Source organism: Balearica regulorum, chromosome 1 (assembly GCF_011004875.1).
Source record: "Balearica regulorum gibbericeps isolate bBalReg1 chromosome 1, bBalReg1.pri, whole genome shotgun sequence".
Taxonomy (NCBI): domain Eukaryota; kingdom Metazoa; phylum Chordata; class Aves; order Gruiformes; family Gruidae; genus Balearica; species Balearica regulorum.
The window spans coordinates 135809307-135830653 of NC_046184.1; the positions used below are offsets into that span (position 1 = coordinate 135809307).

General features: G+C 39.7%; 1 protein-coding gene across 1 annotated transcript in view; it reads right to left on the reverse strand.

Moving 5' to 3' along the window:
• Positions 1-1301: 1301 nt before the first annotated feature.
• EGFL6 (EGF like domain multiple 6) overlaps positions 1302-21347 on the reverse strand; it is a 42493-nt gene continuing 22447 nt past the window's right edge. The window contains exons 8-12 of the mRNA XM_075775779.1: positions 16982-17311; positions 6773-6853; positions 4814-4900; positions 3157-3422; positions 1302-1955 (exon numbers count right to left, since the gene is read on the reverse strand). Coding sequence (XP_075631894.1) covers positions 1860-1955; positions 3157-3422; positions 4814-4900; positions 6773-6853; positions 16982-17311 — 860 coding nt within the window. The 3' untranslated portion in view covers positions 1302-1859. The remainder of the gene's footprint in view (positions 1956-3156; positions 3423-4813; positions 4901-6772; positions 6854-16981; positions 17312-21347) is intronic.

Below are 21347 nucleotides of genomic sequence, written 5' to 3' on the forward strand. Positions count from 1 at the left end.
ATCTTGAGATCACAGTCAGCATCCTATCCGCCACTGAGGGAACTTTCCCCTCGCTTTGAAACTCCCAGAGTCTTTGCCCCAGGATTAAAGAGAGTTTGGTTTTCTCAAGCCCTTACTCTGTCATTTCCTCAGCACTCTAAAGACACCAGGAAGGAAATTCATGTGTCAAAGCTGAAGTCCGTGTACAGTTCTCAGAGCACCTGTTTTGGAACACGAAGCAGTTCTAACAAAGAACAAGCATTCCCTGGTTACATAGCTATTGTAAACTTCCCAGACATTCCCCATCTTGCTCACCCTTTCCTCAACTGTGTGCAAAGTACAAAAATACTGTGTTTCAACAAGAAATGTCTCAAGCATCCCTGACTTGCTTCATAGGTGCAATTCAAGGTATTTGAACTTTTGTAGTTGTATTTTGTTAAAAAGCTCAGGTTCACATAGGTTGAATTCTTCAAGGTTCTTTAGTGTTGCTCTATAAAATTCTATTCAGTGGTTTTGGATGTCTCCTTCTTCATATAAGAAATAAAGAGAGTCACTAATAATAATCGATGAGCAGTCAACCTAGAAGGGGATAAACATTGCTAACCAAGAGGAAAATGTACACACCCATGTTTAACTGAGCATTGCCTGAACCAGGGCTTCTCCATGGGCAGCTCTGTCCTCTTGGGATTCAGATCATTAGGTACTTTCAGAAGAGATCACAAGATGGAAGAAGATGGTCTTGTTCTCCACAGCATTGTCATTCAACTTCTTTTCAGAAAAGGTGGAACCTGGATTCTAGGCCCTCCTCAAACCTGTACATGTATGTGTACGTGTACATGTACGCATACAAATGTGTGTGCAGGGGTGAGTGTGGTGGGGGCTGGCAGCTCCTAGTTTGTGGGAGAAAGTTCTGCTCCCCTCCCAGCTCCTGGGGATGGCAGATAGTCTCCATCCATTTTGCTGAGGTTTGAAGGGATGTGAGAGAAATTGCAACAAAGGTATTTTTTTTCCAGTCGTGTAAGAAGGAGCCTTATTGTGTGGCCACTAGGCTATAGTGTCTACTGGAAGAAGAAAACCATTCTTTCACACCACTGTGGGGTAAAGTAGGCCTGCAATCCAGCAGGAACCAATTTGTTCCTGAAGGTCGGTACATAATGTGAAGTTTCTTAAGTGCTAATAATGGGTCATTCTTTTTGTTCTTTTTTTCAGTGCCAGGTGGTAACATCATCTGTTACTAATGAACATTAAATGCTTACAAAACAATAAAGGGATGATTTCTAAAGAGTGATTTGTGTGACACAAAGACACTGATGACAAACAAGGTATTTTACATACTTTATTAGTAATGAAAATATTCCTCAAAGACGTAACTCCACTTACAGCTTGCTTAGCTCCATCAAGGAGGAGATAAAGCTCCTCTCTTTCTTCTTACTTGTTGAATAGATTGAACATCTACACATGAAGTAAGAAGTTAAAATTATGTCACCAGAAGTAGTGACATCCTCTTAAATACTGCTTTATGTTCTTGTGGAGTAGAAGAAAAGAAACACAAGACTTAAGAATAGCCTTGAAAAGAACTTTAAGGAATAAAAGCATGTAGAATTTGTAAAAAAGCTAGACAAATAATACTTTAGAAACCCTGACCTTGAATTATAAAATACAGTAGTGCGACACTCAAAGCATGTATTAGAATAACTCAATAAAAAAGTGTACTCTGCATCTTGCACATGTCAGTTTTTCTGTTTGCATTTCTGCATTAAGTTCAAGGCACAGCTTTTATGGTTTTGGGGTTTGTTACAAAGGAAATGATACAAAAATACACTACTAGTAAGGCAAATATTAAAAATAGGATTAAATCTGGTATACTCAAATAGCCATTATCAGGTATCTTCTGGGCATAGACCAGAAATTAGTATAACATTGTCCACTCCAATTTCTCCAGTTTTGCCCTTGCCACGTTCTGATTCAAAAGTGACCTGCCAGAAGAAAAGAGATGTATTAACAGTGAAAATGTCATTTATCCAACCATTTAGTAACTCTTAATTAGTTATTATGCTATATCTGAGGAATGTTTTATCACAATACAGGACTTAATGACTTAAATCATTGCAGTTTTTAGAGTTTCCGTGTATTATTTGAACTAGACTTATAATCCTCTGTGCAGATTTACAATATGAAATGTATTCCTTTAATAAGATTACTTATTTTCATTGTACAAAGAAAATGCAAATCAAGTGAAATCCTATTATAATAATGTAGTTTTATCACAGTATGTGATGTTAGTGCACTTCATTTCTTGAAGACATTACAACTGTTCATTTTCAATCTATTTGGATCCTTAGGTTTTGGGTGTATATACTACATATACATTTACTCTCTCTATATAGTATGTGTGTGTATATACAGAGTATAGTATGTATACTATACAGAGTTGGTTCATTTTTATGAATAGGATGCCTGGGGTTTTATTTTGTAGTCTGATTCTCATTTATGTAAGGGCTTTCCTACATCATTCCAGCAGTGCAAAGAACCTTGCAAAATGCTTGCATTTCATTTATACTCACAGTATTCAATTATACAGCAGAAGCCTTTACACAGCACTGAAAATTTTCAGTCACATAAACGAAAACTAGACCCTAAAATTTCAGTGAGAAACTCACTGAAGTCCTGATTGAGGCAGTTTTCAGTGCTCCCTGTTGGGCAGCGTGTCCCTGTTGGGCAGTGTGTCCTGCTCCTAAGGTGACTGCCCACCCTTGATTATACACAATGTCTCCTTTTGCTCTAATGGTCTGGTTCAGTGTGGTTTGAGAGCATCCTCCTCTATGAAAAGGAAAATTTTCATTTTTACAGGCACGTATGTATGCTTCTGTTGCATGAGATATTAAGGAGAGATTTTGATTGCTTGTGTTAATTTACGATCTCATGCAGCTTTTTTACAAAATGACAGAATTACTGGCATCAGTGTCCTAACCAACTGGAGTAATTCAGTTCTGAATTTACAACCAGATAACAACTTTTCTGTCTCCTAAAATGTGTGCTCCTGTTTCCCATTTCAGATAAGCCTTTCAACTGCCAGGAAGTGATACCTATAAAACAGTTGGCGGAACACTTGAGGATTAAGAAATTAAGCTGTTGTGTCAGTTATAGTAGTTGGCTTATAAATTGTAGTATACTTACACTGCTGGTTGTTTCAGCCCCCTGAAATATCTCTATTTTTCCAGTTCTCCACCTTTCATCTTTTCCTTTGTTCTGCTCCCAGACAGGAGCAGTTTTTTTGTTTGCCAGGAATACTCGGAGTTTCCCCACTCTCTCACCAGCAAGCCGGTAACTGAAAATCAAGCAGTAGCTGCTCTTTGGTTTGAGGCTGGTGAGGAGAAGTGTTAGACGCCCCATATCCTTCTTGTGCCCCACAAAAGCTGGAACTGCCATGTAGTACCCATCGCCTTTTGACACAAAAAAAAAAAAAAAAAAGAAAAAAAAAAGGAAAACACATCTTCAATGGACTTGTGTTATTTATTAGCAAATTCAATACCTATTTGCTAAGAAAATACATGGAAGCTGTGTTACTTGATTAATTTAAAATCAGACTGGAGAAAAGCAGCAGGGAGTGTACTTTACAAGGAATAAGCTTGCACTGTTGGCAGTCAGATCAGTTTACAGAGGAGATCAGTTCATATTTCATTGGCAATTACAGACATTCTTCCTTGCACTATCTTTTAAAGGCAAAACCATCTCAGTTTTTCTAATGTAACAGCCTTAAACATGCTGCTCTGCCTCTGTGGTCAGACCATTTCCAGTACCTGAGGTAGCTCAGTACTCTCTCCACTGTCCTCTGCAGTGATAACAAATTCAAAAAGGAACTGATAGCTTATTCCCCAAATCCTGGATGACCAATGAAATGAGAGACACACACAAAGTGATAAAGTGGTAAAACATCTGGGCTCATAAATAAAGTCACAATCAGCAGATCTAAGTTTGGAGAGATGGGGTAAGGTCAGGGTAAGGTCTTCCTGGAAGTGACAGGACAGAGAACAGAATTGGGGAAAAGAAAATACATGGAGCAGGAGAGGAAGGATTAATTAAGACTGGGATGGAAAGACTGAGGGAAAAGGGAGAGAATGTGTGTAGGAACTGGAGCAAGTGGCCAGCAGGATTTGCAGGATCCACCAGTCCCTACTGCAGCAGCTTCTGCAACATTTCGTGTTGCAAGGGAAAAGACATCCTTTCAAACAAGTTTCTTCAGCCACACTTTTTTATATTCAGCCGCACAGCAGTCGCACATTGCACTCATGGAGCTCTTTCTCAGGTTTTAGCAGACCTGCTGTCGGTACCAGGTCAGGTATCGGTTGTTCTTGAATAGCCCCCTGCTCTTGGCTCATTCTGAGGAGTGCCATCACTAGTTGGTCTTGCAGAGTTGAAGATTTCTGAGCAGTTACCACAGTGCTGTCTAAGCCCTGTGAGTGACTACATTGCCACATCCAGCTAAATGGCAGATGTGTGGTTAAATGCCCTACCAGTCTTGGAGAGACAGAATGCATAACTAATAATGTTCCCATTGCCTTCTACCTTGCAATTCTGAACAGCTACATTCTAATAATTTTTCTCATCTTTTGATTCATTTATGTTGAAATATGTTGCTGATTACCAGTTGCCACTGGATATTTCAAAGAAACAATTTCCGCTCCCAGGATTCCCTCACTCCTTTTTTCTTTTATAAAGATAACCCACTAATAGGAAAGCTAATTACCCATTCTGGTTTCCCCTCCATCCCCCTTTTTTTGTAAGGGGTAAGCCATCAAATCAAAGCATAGCTAGAGGACAGATATTTAAATACCTCTATCTCGATCAGCAGGATTCCAGTCAAAGTCATCATCAGCATCTTGTTTCCAGTCGCAGACCCCTCGACTGAAGCTGCAATCAACTGGAAAAAAAATTGGCAATGGAGACTCAGAGATAACAGGAGCACTATCGCTTAAGTACTGATAAAAAAAACTTGTTCTTTATTCAATCAGTTAGGAATGTATATGTCATTCAAAAATTATCTACAATCTCAGTTCAGATAGTGTTGACCTAGATTAAATTGCAAAAAAGCAAAACATTAGAATTTATGGAGCAATTCTTTCTTTTAACTCACAGGAGAATCTATTGTGTCTTTTTACTGCCAATCTTCCACCTGCACATCAGTTTATATGCTGTGACCTCTGTATTGAGTGCCTGCTGATCACCAGGTATAGTTGGAGGTGTTAGTTTTGAACTCTAGCATCATAATTGGTTTGGGATCTGCCAACTTTAGAGCTTTCCTCTCTCCATTTGTTACACTGCTGTAGTTGTAATCAGCTCAGATGCTCAAGCTCCAGTTCTAGCCATCGAAAGAGAGAAGCTGGCCTCCCATGAGAGGAATCCTGATACTCATACTACATGGAGCTGGGAACAGCCCAAATCAGTTGACCTTTAGAGCATACTGAAAAAGGGTGTCACCCAGAGCGCACCACAGCCTTCGCGACTGCAGATGAAAAGCATTACATACACAAAGAAGCACTGCAATGCAAGCATGACAGATCAGATTAATACGCAGCCATCTGAATTTCCTCAGAAAGAAGCATCCTTTTTTGTTCTTTTCATGTATCATATTTCTTATCGTGAGAAAGAGAAGTGTACTACATGGCATTTAGAGAGCTTTACTGTAGAAATCCATTGTTTCTGAGATTAGTGCTTGCTGAATTGGAAAACCCCCAGTATCTTATCCTTAGTGTCAGCAAGTACATCTGTCAGTTTTGTTTTGTTTTGTTTTGTTTAAGGTTTGGAAGTATTTGTGGATTGGTTTTGGGTGAAACCCACCTTGTCCTACGAATAATCTCAGGTACAGCCAATCCCAACATTTCAGCCCCTGCCCACTTGGCTGGTAACTGCCCAGGAGGACGCTGCTGCCCTGTAAATGCGTCAGCTCAATACGATCTCTCAGTCCCCTCCTTTTGGATTCTGCTTTTTCCATGACTCTCATAAGCAAGTCCTTATAGTCACCTTCATGATTCTGTCCATCACAGGGAAACTGCTTCTCACCAGGAGAGAGGGCAAGAGTGCCCTTTGATCTGCCTTTATGCTCTGCTTTGACCAGAGCTACAGTTTTCGGTTTGAAGGTGCATGAAGCAGTTTCGTAAGGCATGGCAGAAGTTGTGTACATAAATTGACAGGTCTTGGACCTTGTATGCTCCCCTGAATGATTTTACAACAATTTCTTAATGTGAGAAAGAATAGGTAGTAACATCTTACTCTGATATCCATAGGACTTACTGATAAACTGAGAACTATCATAAATTCATAGCCAGGCTATTTAAGATTCAGGGTAAATATTTATTCAGTCTTGTTCAGGGGAAACTCCTATTGACTTCAGACAGAGGACCAGGAGAAAAACCAAGAGAATATGGCTGAACGACATTGGCATATTGTTGCGTGCTATGCAACACTCTTCTAACATGATTTCATTTTGTAGATGATAGAAATGACTATTTTTTCATGACTATGAAATAAATCAAGTGAAATTCAATTGCAAGTCAAGTTTCAATGGAGGGGAACTTTCTATACATGGCTTATAAACAGTTAATAGGACAAAAAACCAGCTTCTCACATTGGAACTGGCAGAATGGTTTGGCCAGATACTGTACGTATGGCACTCACCAAACCTTTGTTTTATGTTAAAGGCTTTTAAACTGGTTCTGGCTTGGCTAATATAGGTTGTCATGAAAACATGCAATAGATATAGGAAAATAAATACTGTAGAATAAAAATAATCTACCTCCTTGCTCTGGTCTCAACACTGGAACTTTCCTCTGTGCCAGGACAGGGCCGAAGGCAGCTGCTTCTTTCACCTTGGGAACTAGGGAAAACAACTTGTCAAGTGCTGAATCATCACGGGAACAGAAAATGGAACTTTATTCTTTTATACCAGTTGCCATCATTTCTTTAAATAACTCAATGTATGTGTTTTCCACTCCACCACCAAACTCACATTCCTAACCCCAGTTAGCTGCTAACTCTGAATTTTAAAATTTAACTTGCTGTTTTCCACAGTACTGTGCCTTCTAAGCTGTGGGCAACGGAGCAACAAGATTCACAGGGTCATAAAACATTGAACATGATCTTTCTTTCGCACAGTGATCTGCTTTCTTGCTACAAAACTTCAACTAATGATTGAAGTACCTGAACTCTACCAGGCAACAATGACAACGACTCAACAGCTTGGCAGCACTTTGCCAACAGCAGCCTCAAAAAATGGGTAATGTCAGAGACTTTGTGAAAGCCATAAACATTGGGGGATCAAAGGCCCACAGCTTCAGGTAAGTGATAGCTGGTACTGCTGTGCCCCAGGAAATTATTTTTCTGAAGCTGTACTCCCTGCTGGGGTACGTGTTCTCCTGCAAACCTGATCAGCTCTGCTGTCTGTTGGGAAGGAAAGGTGCAGCAACTGCCCTACCTCTTCCTCATCCGCCCTGCAACAACTGACAAACACAGCCTGATGCTGTGGAAACCTGGTGGAAACCCCCAAACAAGTTCTTTTGTAAAAACTGGTTGACATGTCTTGTACCAAACTGGAAGAGTGGGTACAGCAGCACAGTCAATGAATGTTAGGTGCCCTCTAGAAGACAGAAATCGTAGAATAGAATCATAGAATCATTAAGGTTGGAAAAGACCTCTAGGATCATCAAGTTCAACTGTCAGCCCAACACCACCATGCCTACTAAACTAGGTCCCGAAGTGCCACGTCTACACGTTTTTTGAACACCTCCAGGGATGGTGACTCCACCACCTCTCTGGACAGCCTGTTCCAATGCCTGACCACTCTTTCAGTGAAGAAATTTTTCCTAATATCCAATCTAAACCTCCCCTGGCACAACTTGAGGCCATTTCTTCTTGTCCTATTGCTTGTTACTTGAGAGAAGAGACCAACACCCACCTCACTACAACCTCCTTTCAGGGAGTTGTAGAGAGCAATAAGGTCTCCCCTCAGCCTCCTTTTCTCTAGACTGAACAACCCCAGTTCCCTCAGCCGCTCCTCATCAGACCTGTGCTCCAGACCCTTCACCAGCTCTGTTGCCCTTCTCTGGACATGCTCCAGCACCTCAATGTCCTTCTTGTATTGAGGGGCCCAAAACTGAACACAGGACTCGAGGTGTGTCCTCACAAGAGCTGAGTAAAGAGGCACAATCACTTTCCTAGTCCTGCTGGCCACGCTATTCCTGATGCAAGCCAGGATGCTGCTGGCCTTCTTGGCCACCTGATACTAGCCTAAAGGAGGTAGTTACTCAAGAAGCACTATTTTTCAGCAGCAGCCTCAGAGACCAAAGCAAAACCTCTCCTGTCTGATGAACTACCAAGCCATAGAAGCTTGTTGAAAACTCTTATTTATTTGAAGTAATACTCTAAAATACTCTATTTTTAAAGTTCTGTGATTAGTTTCTTTTGTACTATTTTCAGTGATTAATAGAGAAGTGCACTCATTAAAAAAAATTATAGTCTCAACTTCTTTGTGCAGAGCCTGTGTAAGTAACTAATCATACAGGAAACAAGGGAAGATCTGCTTACACTGGCAGAGGATTCTATCCTTTGCAAACACATAGGCAGATGATATCTATGACATATACATATACACCTATGAAAACAGGAGGAGCTTAAATGTGCCATTTTAGAAGAGGAGGGAGGGAGGCTCCTTTGGATTATTGCTTACAGAAGGTGTTAGTGAAAAGTCTGACAGACTGAAGTTCACTTTTCAGCCACACCACATGGGCAGCAGTGCTAAGAACAGCTCAGACTTCCTGGACAGTGCCAGATGATAGGGGCTATGGAAATGGCAGTTACTTTTCCCTACTCCGCATACTTTTCCTTACTCTGCATTGTATCATACATGCTGTTAGAAAGTCGCAAATGCCAAATATTTTAAAAGTCATTACTTTCACATGCATGCACATTTGTTCAGAGCGCAGTTTGTTCCCATGAGTTCCAGCGAGCTAGGGCTTTCCACTGAAATACTTTAACATACAGTTGTAAGCACATACTCAATTTTAAGTGTATACTTACAACCCACTGCAATCCAGAGCCTCCTAGCACCATAAAGACTATGCCATCTACTTAACCTTTCTTCTCCTTCAAAACTGTCAAAAATTGCTCTGCATGTACACCAGAGAAAACACACGCTAACGAAGAGGCCCTGGAGGCACTTCCAGAGGTGCTGAATTGAGCCGAGAAAGGAGACTCATGCAATCTTACGAGCTTTCTGATGAACTGCCAGGAGCGTGTCCTCTCTTGTTGCCCTTGCAGCCTTCCCCTCACCCGGACCATTGCTTAAATCACCTGGATAATATTCTTACTTAAGGCAAGGATTAATATATCTTTCTCCAAAGTAATATATGTCTACATATACACATTTAGGAACAGGCACATAGAGATTAAGTGTTAAGTTTACTGTCATGCCATAAACTTGGCCTCATACCTAGTGAAAGAGGCTCAGGCTGTGAAAACCCTTGCCAAAATGAAGACAGCTATTAAAATATGATCAGTTCTGGAAAGAGTGGAGTGATTTAACAGAAGACAACAGCTGCCAGAATGATTTATTCATTGAGTTATTGAATTACACTTGAATTCACTTGAGGGATATACATGCAGGTGTAGCTGTGTGCTACAGACGCTTCAAGTGAAGAACTGTCATGCACATAAAAAGAGCCAAATTTTGTATCCAAATCTATTTTTGTTTTCAGTGTCTGGCATTACACTCAGGTTCTCTACTTACTGGAAGATATCACCTGTTTATTATGAGAAACTGTAAGTTTCAGCTTACAGAAAGGTTTCCAAGAAACCTTACTTCTTGGAATGTGCCTACATTTTACATCAGACCATTATTGGACATAGCCAGGATGCAAAGTTTACCCCTCCTAAGTACTAGGCAGGACTCAGCATGGCTCTTCTCAGCTCTTCTGCTGTCAAGTGGTGCTTCCCTAAGAACGTACTTTCACCAACAAAAGCTCACATACATCCCACTTCAGGCACAGCAGAGTCCATCTACTTATCTACAGCTACTACATAATCTCCACATATAAAACCCTTTGTATCATGGTGCCACACAAGATGTCATCATAATACTCTTATGAGGTAAGATGGGTTGATCTTATGAGCAGGAACTAGTGGCAGAGAGAACTAATGCCCAGGTCTTCAGAAGTACCTGTGTAACTACCTACCACCAATTCCATAGGAGCTGTGTCTATGGATGTCTGTAAAGAGCTGAGCGTAAGTAAATTGGTGATGTTCTGGTTCTGAGAACAGCCACCTTGTTGCTGACACAGGTTCTTGCATTTGCAAGAAATTCAGTGTTGCAATCTGCAACATATATCTGAGTATTGCCCTGGTTCTCAGGAGGAGGAATCTCTTTGAGCCATGTTAGCTGCAGTTTGTCAATTGTATTACATATCAGAAACTGCAGCAAGGAAAGAGACTTTCTGCAAAATAGAACAGTCTCAGCCAGCTCTATCTAGCTAAAACTACTTCCATAAAAAATAACAGGACTCACATAAACCAATTCTGAAACTACTGAGGATGTCCGCAATCATGGAAACACTCCTTAGCAATAACCTCAGAAAATGAGAAAGCAGTCTTGAAAAGAAGCATCGAGACATTGATCTAGTACACACGTGCCTAAATAGACTGCCATGAAGGGAATTTAAAAACAAATTTATACATGAAACTAGAATTACACTTTAAAAAACACCAGGCTTCCAGAAGCAGTGCACATAATCAAATAGATGAGTTTTGAAAGCCACCTCCTAGCCATCTCCCCTGTCAGGGGACCTTTAGATCGCTCAGTAAACAAAGATAACTGCCACTAAAAGAGCAAAAGAGCTAATTAGGTTCAAGCATATCCTTTCATACAGAGCACAGCAGTGTCCTCCTAGAAGTGTAGGCAGGCACCAGTTCACTCCGCCTGTCAGACAGGTTTGTTAGCACTTGTCTGCCAGTTGTGCCAGCTCTGACTGACTTCTTGCTTGGAGCTGGCTTGCACCTGGCTGGCTTGGAGCACAACTGGAGTGAGCTCAGCTCCGCCTGGGAAGTAGAATCATAGAATCATGGAATGGGTTGGGTTTGAAGAGACCTTCAAAGATCACCTAGTCCAACCCCCCTGCAATGAGCAGGGGCATCTTCAAGTAGATCAAGTTGCTCAGACCCCCATCCAACTGGACCTTGAATGTTTCCAGGACACGTAATACCATGTAGATAGACCCTCAAGTCAGTCTACAAGTCAAATAAGGGCCAATGAGATCATGAAAGCAATAGGAAGGTTCAGGAGCACATCTGGAAAAGCACTGCTTCGTCTAAACTGCAATATTAAAAGGTTCAAAGGAAAAAAAAAGTAAAAAAAAAAAAAAAGAAGCCAAACTCCCAACAAGCTCAGTAGAATAGGTCTGTGGAGCACTGTTTTATGGGCACCTTTCAGAAACAGTACAAAAGCACTCATAAGCAACTGGTAAGTGATTCTGTGGTGCTAGAGGAGCTTATGGAAAACACATAGATTTTCCTTTATGTGCACTTGGTTTCACCTCTCTGCTTTGCCAAGTGCTGTATAAAAAAATTACTTATAGTGCATTTGGAAATGACTTTTTTGTCTGAAAAATTATGGCTTGGTTTATAGCTTGGAAGTAATTTTCTATTTGTCTGCAGTAATGCATGTGCTATCCTTAAAGCTTTAATTCCTTTTTTTTCCTGTTAGTGGGACTGTATTTCTTATTAATCATCTCTGGCATCACACTGAGCTCTTGCTGAGGCAGCTATACTGGAAGAACAGATATATAGCGGAATATAAGCACCCATGTATTTAAGCGTGCTAGTTGTGGGCAATGTGGTATATTTTTATTTCTTGTTATGGCTGGCTGATTTTTCTCTCCCCTGTAAAATGCCTATGCCTGGTTTTGCCTAGGTAGTGTAGTTAGTCTAAATGTAAAAATAACACACAAAATTTCGGAAAAGTAACTCACTGTTGGTAATTCTAATACGTAGAATTCTAAAGTGCCTGAAACTGCAGGATGTGGGAACTCTCACAAAAATGGTACTCACTGTCTTTCTAACACTGCTCTCTGATGTTCAAAGCCCATAAACCCTTCCCAGAAAACCAGAGTGGGCACTCTAAAAAAAACAAGCAGAGTGTAAGAGGCAGTAAAATGAAGACCAGCTTCCTATATATACGGTATATCTCTATGTCAGACTCAAAGGAGTATGCCACATCTCTGCTACCACATCCTCCTCTGAAAGAATTACTTTTGCCAGATGTCTGACATCTTTTGAGCCTTTTATCTATAGCTGTGGACTGAGCTGTGGTCTGAGCATTATTCACTCACACAGTGGTCTAATCGGAAAAGAATAAGATTAAGATCAAACATCCTGACTAAGAGACTGCTCTTGTTCAGAATTAAGAGTCTAGAACCCGTTAAGAGAAACAGTCCACTTTTAGTATTGCCAAAGAAACCAGAAAACCAAAACCTCTTTATCGTTCTTGGTGCTATCAAAGGAAGGGGCTCTGGAATTAACATAGCTACGGGAATGGTTTAAGCATGATATGAGTTTCATAAACTGATGAAGTACAGAATATAGAATTTAGTTGCAGTTGGCAATACCATTCTGGATTATGAATGGGACACAAAAAGCACCAAAATGTTAGAAAATGACAGAATTAAGGTTGTGCACTGTAAGTTCACCTCTAGTTTGAGTGTAGCATCTGTACAGTCATTTCTTATATAAAGAAGCACTTTGGTCCACCTCTCTGTGTCTTCTTCCATGTGCAGAAAGGACATTTCTCATACAGTGAGGAGCTTTCCAATACTTTGGTTTATTCTCATTTTTTATACATCTGCAATTTTTTGCAATCTGTAGGTCGGAGTCCTGTTTATTAAACTGCACCTCTTACAGCAGGACAGGTTCTTCCTTCACACTGAACAAGGTAAGGATCCTATGGAAAATACTCATTTAAAGTCATTGCAGACTGTATCATAAGGTATTAAAATATAAGAAGAAAAATTTAAGTTTTCACAGATGACCTTAATTTTGACATTTCTTGAATGTTGGGGCTTCTCTTTGCTATCTTTAACTAACTACTGTGCTTTCAAAAATACCTGTGGGTAGTAGTTTTCATGAAGGTCGTGTATTTTGATAGTTGGTCTATTTTAATAATTTCAATCTCCATATAATAATTCCTTTTTTCCCTACAGTATTTTTCCATGTCTCACTATATATTTATTATGTAGTAAAACTACTATGATAAAATAATACATAAATGTAAAAATAATAATTAGGATCTCTGAAAAGTGTTACCTGCCCATTTTTCCTGATTAACTACTCTTCCTGGAAGATAACCAATACCGTTATTAATAATACAAAAGGCAGATGCTATGTGAATACCTGAGGGGATTATATGGAGGAACTTAATGTGGTAGTAAAGGAATCACTGCTGAATAGATATCAGCGGGGGGGAGGGGGGGAAGATGAGTAAGTTTACGAGCTGTAAATTTGAGCTAATCATGTACTCCAAAGGATCATTCAAAATCGTTAAAAATGAAAGTGTTTTTAAAGGCAAATGTTCAAGCAATTAAGTGCCTAAATCATGACTGAATTTTTATAGTAACAAGGATCAAGCATAGCATATGTAAATTTAAAAGGAAAGGAAACACAGTTAACATATGCAACCCATCCTGAAAGAAAAATGCAAATGGCACAATACCTTAAGTCCTGTACACAGTTGGTATCAAACAAGAAAGCCATAAATAATGCAGAGTTCACATAGTTAATGAAACTACATCTTGGGCATACTAGTATCCCTGTAGCAAGATGCACACCAACCTTCTGTCAGTATCCCCTGGCAAAATAAAATCTCTCTAGCATGTTCAGCATAAAAATCCCTTATAATAATAATGAAAAGTTCCAGCCAAATGTGACTGGAACAAAGACAGTATAGACAAAATTACAGATAAAACACAGTGCTTTAATATTTTCAAGCAATACTACTCATTGTGACTGCTGTCAGTTGTAGTGGCAATTTTGTAGAAACAAGTAGTCTCTGCCTAGCCCGGGTATATGGTGTTTAAATGTCCTCATTTGGTTGAGAAAGTCCTTGAAAAAGAATCTCACCAAACATCATGACAAAAATCTCTTGTAGATTATTTGACTTTTCCTATGGACAAAGGATTTTCCCTGTGTGCCCTCACTCAAACTGAAATCTGGGAAATGAATGCATTCCAAATAGTCTAACACTGAGTACTCAACAGCAGTTGCATCAGGTCACGTAGCCCAGTACAGGAGAGCATGTTCCCCTTGTATCACCAGGCATAGAGACCAGAGCCCTACGGCCTTTTTTTCCAAAAAAGATGGTGACCCTACCATAAGGGCACTATTTCTGGCAACCCTTCCCGACCTGTCCAAGCAGGTTACAGAAGAAACCTGTTGATATGTCTGAGCTACCTCCCTCAATCCATCCATCGCAGAAAGGCAGAAAGGGATAGGAGGACTGACTTGCATGATTTTATTTTTTGATTTTTTTTCTAACAGGCTGCCTTGCCTCACAATTGAGGAAGCGGAATGGCACAGAATTTTGAATAAATGTATCTATAACTAATAACAGTATTACTTATAAATATTTAATTTATTATTTAAGATAACTGTTAACAGAACCTATTAGTACTATGCCCCTGCAGTTCTGTTTGGAAAGAAAAGCTTTTGTCCCAACAGAAATCACAACTACGAGGAAGCACACTCTTGCTGAGGGTAAATACCCTTTCAGGTTCCACTAGCATTTTGCAGTTAATGAGTCAATCTTTTTGAGTCCTGCCCAGTCTAACCACATTTAGCTGTACGTATCTGGTATTACTAGTGCTGGTCAATTCACACTAGTCTTTTGGCACATGCAAGCTTCCCATTGACTTACCTTCGAGAAGAAGCTTGACCATCTGAGAACCTACTCTTAATGAAAGTCACCATATATATCGCAACTGTCTTCTGCTCACTTTCTCCATACTTTCTGCAAAATTATGGCCAGCTTTGGATTAATTAGCATGATTGGGAAGAGTCCTTCTTTAGGATAGTATTTCAGTGGACATGTGTGTGAAACAGAATTCTCTAAGTGTAAAAGTATGAGATTGGCCATCAGAAGACCTGGGGTTTATTGCTTCTAGTCAGAGAAGAGAGGCTGTATATTTTCAGGAAGAGTCTGGCTGTGCCTTCCCTATATAACCTTCCATTAGACAGCTGAAGACAGCTACAAGATCTCCCCTTAGCCTTCTCCTCTTAAGGCTGAAAAAAGAGTTACTCTCAGCCTCTCCTCATGTACCATGTTCTTCAGGCCCCTGATCTTGGTGGAGCACTGCTAAACTCATGCCAGTATGTCCTCATCTGTCTTGCAATGGAGAGCCCAAAACTGGACACAGCACCTCAGATGTGCTCTCACAAGTGCCAAATAGAGGGGAGGAATCACCTCCCTTTTTCTGCAAAGCTTCTTCCTAACCAGTCATCCCATGTCTGTAATGTCACACGAGGCTTTTCTCTCCCTTTGCATTTGCTTTTGTTGAACTTCATAATGTTCCTGTCAGCCCATTTCCACAGCCTGGCTAGGTCCCCCTTAATAGCAGCGCTGCACTTAAGCGTATGGGTCACCCTCCCCAGTTTGGTATTGTCAGTGAACTTGAAATATGCCATAAGCACTCACTGTTAATATTTGCAGGAAGGGAGGAGGCTGGTGAACAAAGACCTGACTTCACTCAGTTTATCAGCTTGCTAGCATAATTTGGGGAAGCAATATTAGTCTAATCCTTAGCCTGAACTGAAATAGGCCAATTACCACTGAAAACTGAAAAAAAAGCAGTTTTAGAAGTATGCCTTTGAGTACTCTCAAATGTATTTAGGTGAATAATGACATTTTTTTCTTGGCTTTCTTATAGTAGCACTATTACAGACCATTTTTCCAGAGGATTTTAAAATGATCTTTCCTTTAAAAAAAATTATACTTATGTGTCTTTTTAAATCAAATAACAACAATTTGAATGCTAACTTAAACTTCATTTGTGTTCATTTTATCACTATGAAATATGGTGCATAATTTTAATTACTGTGGGATAGTATTTATTATTTTTCTATACTTTGGAAAAGAGAAAGTATCATGAATAAACTGTTAGTAGGGTGTATTTTTCATATTACATGTTTTTGCCACTACCTTGAAGAATGTTTGACTGAGACAGATGTACTAAAAGCCAAATAAAATGCACTTGAAAACCTTAAAGAACATGGAAAGAAATTGCGTAGCATACCAGATGATAGTTGGAAGGAAACACCTGAAAGCAGACTGAGGAAACCTATGTCAATCTTCCTGATAAATGACTAATGTCAGAAATTAAGCAAGACTCCTGCTCAAATACCATCAAATGCTTTAAATTGGAGAGTGTCCATTCAGATAAACTCCCACATTTAAACAAAAGGGATCTCTGTGATTCACATAGTTATTTTTCTGTTGGGAATGACATGAACAACAGTCATGCCTATTATATGGTCTGTATTATTTGAAACACAAGGACACCAAAGTCTGTTTTTCCTCTGAACAAAGCAAACTACTTAGGATGATGAGTATGCCTATCATGAATCAAAGCTAATTATTGTCTTATTCGTAATGAAGCAGCACGCTATCTTGTTTTGCTGGGGCTTCTGCGAAGAAAATGGGGAGAAGCTATGTGCTATGTCTAAGCTGCTCTGAAAGCACAGCCTGTGGAGCGCCGGTCAGGATGGTGCACTCCCTCTGTGCTCACATTGACTGCAGATTCCCCTAAAAGGAAGATTCTGATACCTTTAGTCTCACCAGTAGGTATGCTGGCTTTTCATTTTCTACAAGTAAATTCTGATAAAATGGCTGTAATGTTTTGTGATGATTTTGTTAGTGTTTATATATATTTTTACATTTAAATTAGATTTTTTTAAAAATGAAGAAACTTACAAAAGACATCTCCTCTAAGGCTTTGCTCATAGTCAATTTGATTCTCAAAATCTTCCTTATCCTCTTCATCTGACTCTTCTGCCTTCTCTTCTGGAGTAGCTTCAGTTTCTTTCTCTTCCTCACTGTAGCTCCCACCAAGATCAATACCACCTTCATAGTCCAGTAACTGCAAGTGGGTCTTAGAAGACGGTGTCACGGCTGGTTCTGGGATCACATTCTTGAGTGTTTCATGCTTTTTCACACTGTTTTTATGTGCAAGAAGTTTCTTAATTGTGTCCTTAGCTGTTCCAGGGATTCTTGCCATTTCCTTCACTAACTTGTCAGGGATAACTAGAACCAAGAAGAAAATATTAAATATTCCTCTAAGGAATCATTCAGCAATGACAACATTTATAAATGGCACCATTGTGTCCTTTACAATGTCCGGAGAGCCATACAGCCAAATTCCCTACTATGAGATATAAGTTAGGCTCTGCAGAGAACTGAATACGCATGAATGTTTAGCTCTGTTGTACAGGCAACCCTCTGAGTTGCAATGAAAAGACCAAAGCAAAACCTCTGTGGTAACCTCATTTGGACTCCTGTGTAACACAGGCCATAGAGCCCCTTACAATAATTATTTTTGCACTGGAGCTTCTGTAAAAAAAAAAAAAAAAAAATTTCCTTCTTCTATTTGTGGACTACTAAAAATTGTCCATGAAGGTGTGATTCCCTGCATAACAAATGTCAGCCTACTAGCAATGAGTATTTTTCTTAGCTATCTTTTGTGAACTTCTCTGACCTAACTTTCCTTGCATGACAGGCTAAAAGCCACTGAAATGGAACGTATTTTGAGAGGAGATACTTCAAGCTTTTCCGTCACATTTCATTTAGCCCTAAGGGATATTTAGTTCTAAGGACTAAACCCCAAAAATTCAAAGAGGCATTCAAGAATGCCTAATTATTATCTTCTTGCAATTCCAAGGTGGACTAGAACATAAATGTAAAATTTCCTGAGATTTTTACTATTTTATGATTCCTCTTGGCTACAAAATACTAAAAGGATAACCAACTTTGTAGTATCTTGCAACTTTGGATTCTGCTTAGAAATACAAAGGCTGCCAGAAGTGAAAAGAGGGGGATAAAAGTCAGTCAAGATTGTTCAAATCTGTAAAACAAAAGGAAAAAATCTGCATATGGGGTTTTCCCTATTATAATGAAGTCAAATATCCTCTATATCCAGGCAAAAGCTTCAAAACAGTTTACAATTTTTTTTAATTGGTAAAAGGACATTTTTACATTTACATGGCAGTCCCGATTTTCAAATCATGCCTTCCTTGTCAATGTATTGAGTTTCAAGACACAAGTATTTTATGTCTTTTAAAATTCTATTTTTCTCTTTCTACGATCATCAAACTATGTTTGGATGCTTGAATGAGGGACATGTTTCATAGGAACTCATTTGAGGTTGCATTTCTAGGGATGTGGGGAGGCAGGATTAATTTTCCACCAGTGGTGGGACGCAGTAGCAGCACACAGGGCTCTTTTGAGACAGTATATTGGCCAGCTGTTCTCCATGTTCTCTTAAGATAGGAAAATTATCAGTTCACATGAAATGAGGAGAGATTTTAGTTACATATTATGAAAAACTTGCTTACTATCCTTGGACAGTAAAACACAGGAGCAAGCCACTTAGATTATTTGAACTGTGTCACTAGAAGTTTTAAAAAATTGTTAGGCTACTATCTGTCATTAATATGCTGGATATGATCTGCCTCAGAGCAAAAGGAGGAAGAGAGTGTCCTTGGGGTTTAATGTCCAGGCAATGGACTTCGAGGCTTGAGAAAATGAGGCTTTTGAATCAACTCAGGATTTCGTGATTGCTATGACATGACCAGTCAGTATGCAATTATATACCAGCCCTTTAGTGCTGGCCACAGCCTGAATCTGTGTGGGTGAGGAAGAAGGACTGGTAAGCAGGATAGCACGACCACGTCAAAAGCTACTGACAGCCTTCTGCAGTTTGAGTCCTTTACGTGAAGTACCTAGGAAATAATGAGAGCCGAGCAGTTCCAGAGTGCTGTACAAAAGCTCTTCCATTGATGGAGACTATCTCCACCAATGAATAGCCTTATATACTGCTTCCCATCATTGATTCTTGATCAGTATTGATGCTGCAGTTCCTACAGTCTTTTTGGATTGCAAATGGTAGAAGAAATCAGCTATTTTTATTTCCCTCTGCTTTTGCTGTCTAGTGATTGCATTATCAGGGCAAGAATATGTTCCTATTTTGCTCCTCACTTTGTAATAATAAAAACTTCATAGTACTATTTTCGGACAGATGGACTGGACTTGTAACCTTGGGTAGTACTTTTTTTGTGTGTGTTTCTTTTCATAGAAGCACAGCAGAAGAAAAAACACCAGCTAATAAAATAGAACCACAGTCTAGTAGGAAAAGAGGACAGTTCCCTGATTTTATATTCACTCCCTGAAAACACAATCCTATCACTGTGAATTTGTCACATTTCATTTATGGTAAATGCAACTACGTGCTATTTAGTATCCCAGGAACAGAATCAGACTCTCTTGGTGTACTGGAGCATTCAGGATTTTTGAGACTGCAGTTGGAGGTATAAAGTAAATGGATGCCAATAAAAAAAAAAATAAAAATGGAGGATTTTGTTATTCTTTCCATTTGGATAAAACTTGTATCCTTGCTTGTGAGATACTTGCAAGTAAACTCTTTACTAATACTCCACTAAGTGAGCCTTTCCTCTGAAGGATGATGTCATGAAGGATGTAAGGTTCTCTGGGTCTAAACTCAATGCAGCAATAAAAATTAACAGGAAAGCTTCATTGCAAACAAATTTCCTCTTGACAATCAGTAACAAGAAACTTCAGGCTGTTAATAAAGAGGCTATGGAGATTTTCAAGCCAGGACTGACTGCTCAGCAAACCTGAACATCTGCTTTTAGTTTCTGCTTTGAAGTCTTCCTAGTGAAATGAAAAATTCTTACAGCTCAACATAATAACCTCTGTGGTGTCAGAAAACCAATCTCCTTGTATGTGCAAAACTAAGCAGTGCGGAAAATCAACTGCCAGGAGTGACAAAAATAGGGCGATGAAAGTGTATAAATCCCCACACGCTTGGAGACTCCAGTTTGCTGCTGCCATATGAAAATCTGCATGCCCATGGGCACAAAGAGGGACTAGACACCAAGCATATTTTAGGATGTATCACTAGTATCCTTCTAATCCGCATTCAGCTTTAGAGTAGCCGGAGGTGTGGATTTAAGGCTTTTTATGTCTACCCTTAAATTGCAGGAGGAATAATCCAGTGTAAGGATACACCACCTTAAAGTCAGTCTGTTCTGTTGAATCCACTGCCTGTGGATATGCCTGAATGAACAGCTCACCACCTCTGAGAATCTGGGGTGCTACAGCTGAGGCAGTGATTTTTCAGTACGCTTCGCCCCAAGACTCATAAATAAACGCACAGGTGTTGCTCACAAACATTTGTGCATTTATCAGTCCATGTGATTGCATAGAGAATTTTGGAAAGTGAAATGAAATGTAGTGCATTTCATCCCAGTTCTTCTTTATGTACCTTCCATCAGGAAGCATGTAGATTAATGCCTCCTGCTCTTACACAGTTTGTTTTTGTTGCCCTAGTATGAAAATATCTCAGCTTTCTTTCTTTGCATTAGAGAGAATTAAAGCAAGAGGTGGAAAAACAAAGGCAAATGGTGACTGAGGGCTAAAAGTAAATCTTTTCTGGCATCAGTTGCTGTACAAGATTATAAGACCACAGAAACGGCTTGGTGTAGGATGTCTAATGACCAAGTTGTGAATGTTGAGTTGTAAAAAATATAGAGAGAGCAGATGTCATCCCCTTGTCTCTGTGCTGCATTGTGTAAAGGGAAATACTCGGGGGATGATACAGGAGAGGGACAGACAGTGATCCGTTTTCCTCCCACACACCCTGTGACTGTAGCTGGTGCTGGCTGGGGCTCTGAACGTAAGGGGGCTGCAAGAAGAGACGGCTTGCTCCGCACTCCAGCAGGCACCGCACTGCATCCACCTTCGCACCTAGCAATATTGTTAAAAACCTGGTGAGAGACAAGCCTAGGAGATTGGCTTACAAATCCTTTTGTAGCTCCCTTTGTAGCTTCTGTATATAAAAGTTGGAGAGGGGATGAGGCATACAGACAACCATTTACTACCTTAAGGGGGAGGCTATAGATGCGAGTAAAGATTAGATTAGCAGGACATAGTTTCAGAAATCATTCTAAAAGTTCTCAACCTCTTTTAGATCATCTTAAGGGAGTCTGAAAGCTTTCATAGATAGGTTAAAACACAGATTCTAGACTATTACTCTCTTTTAAGC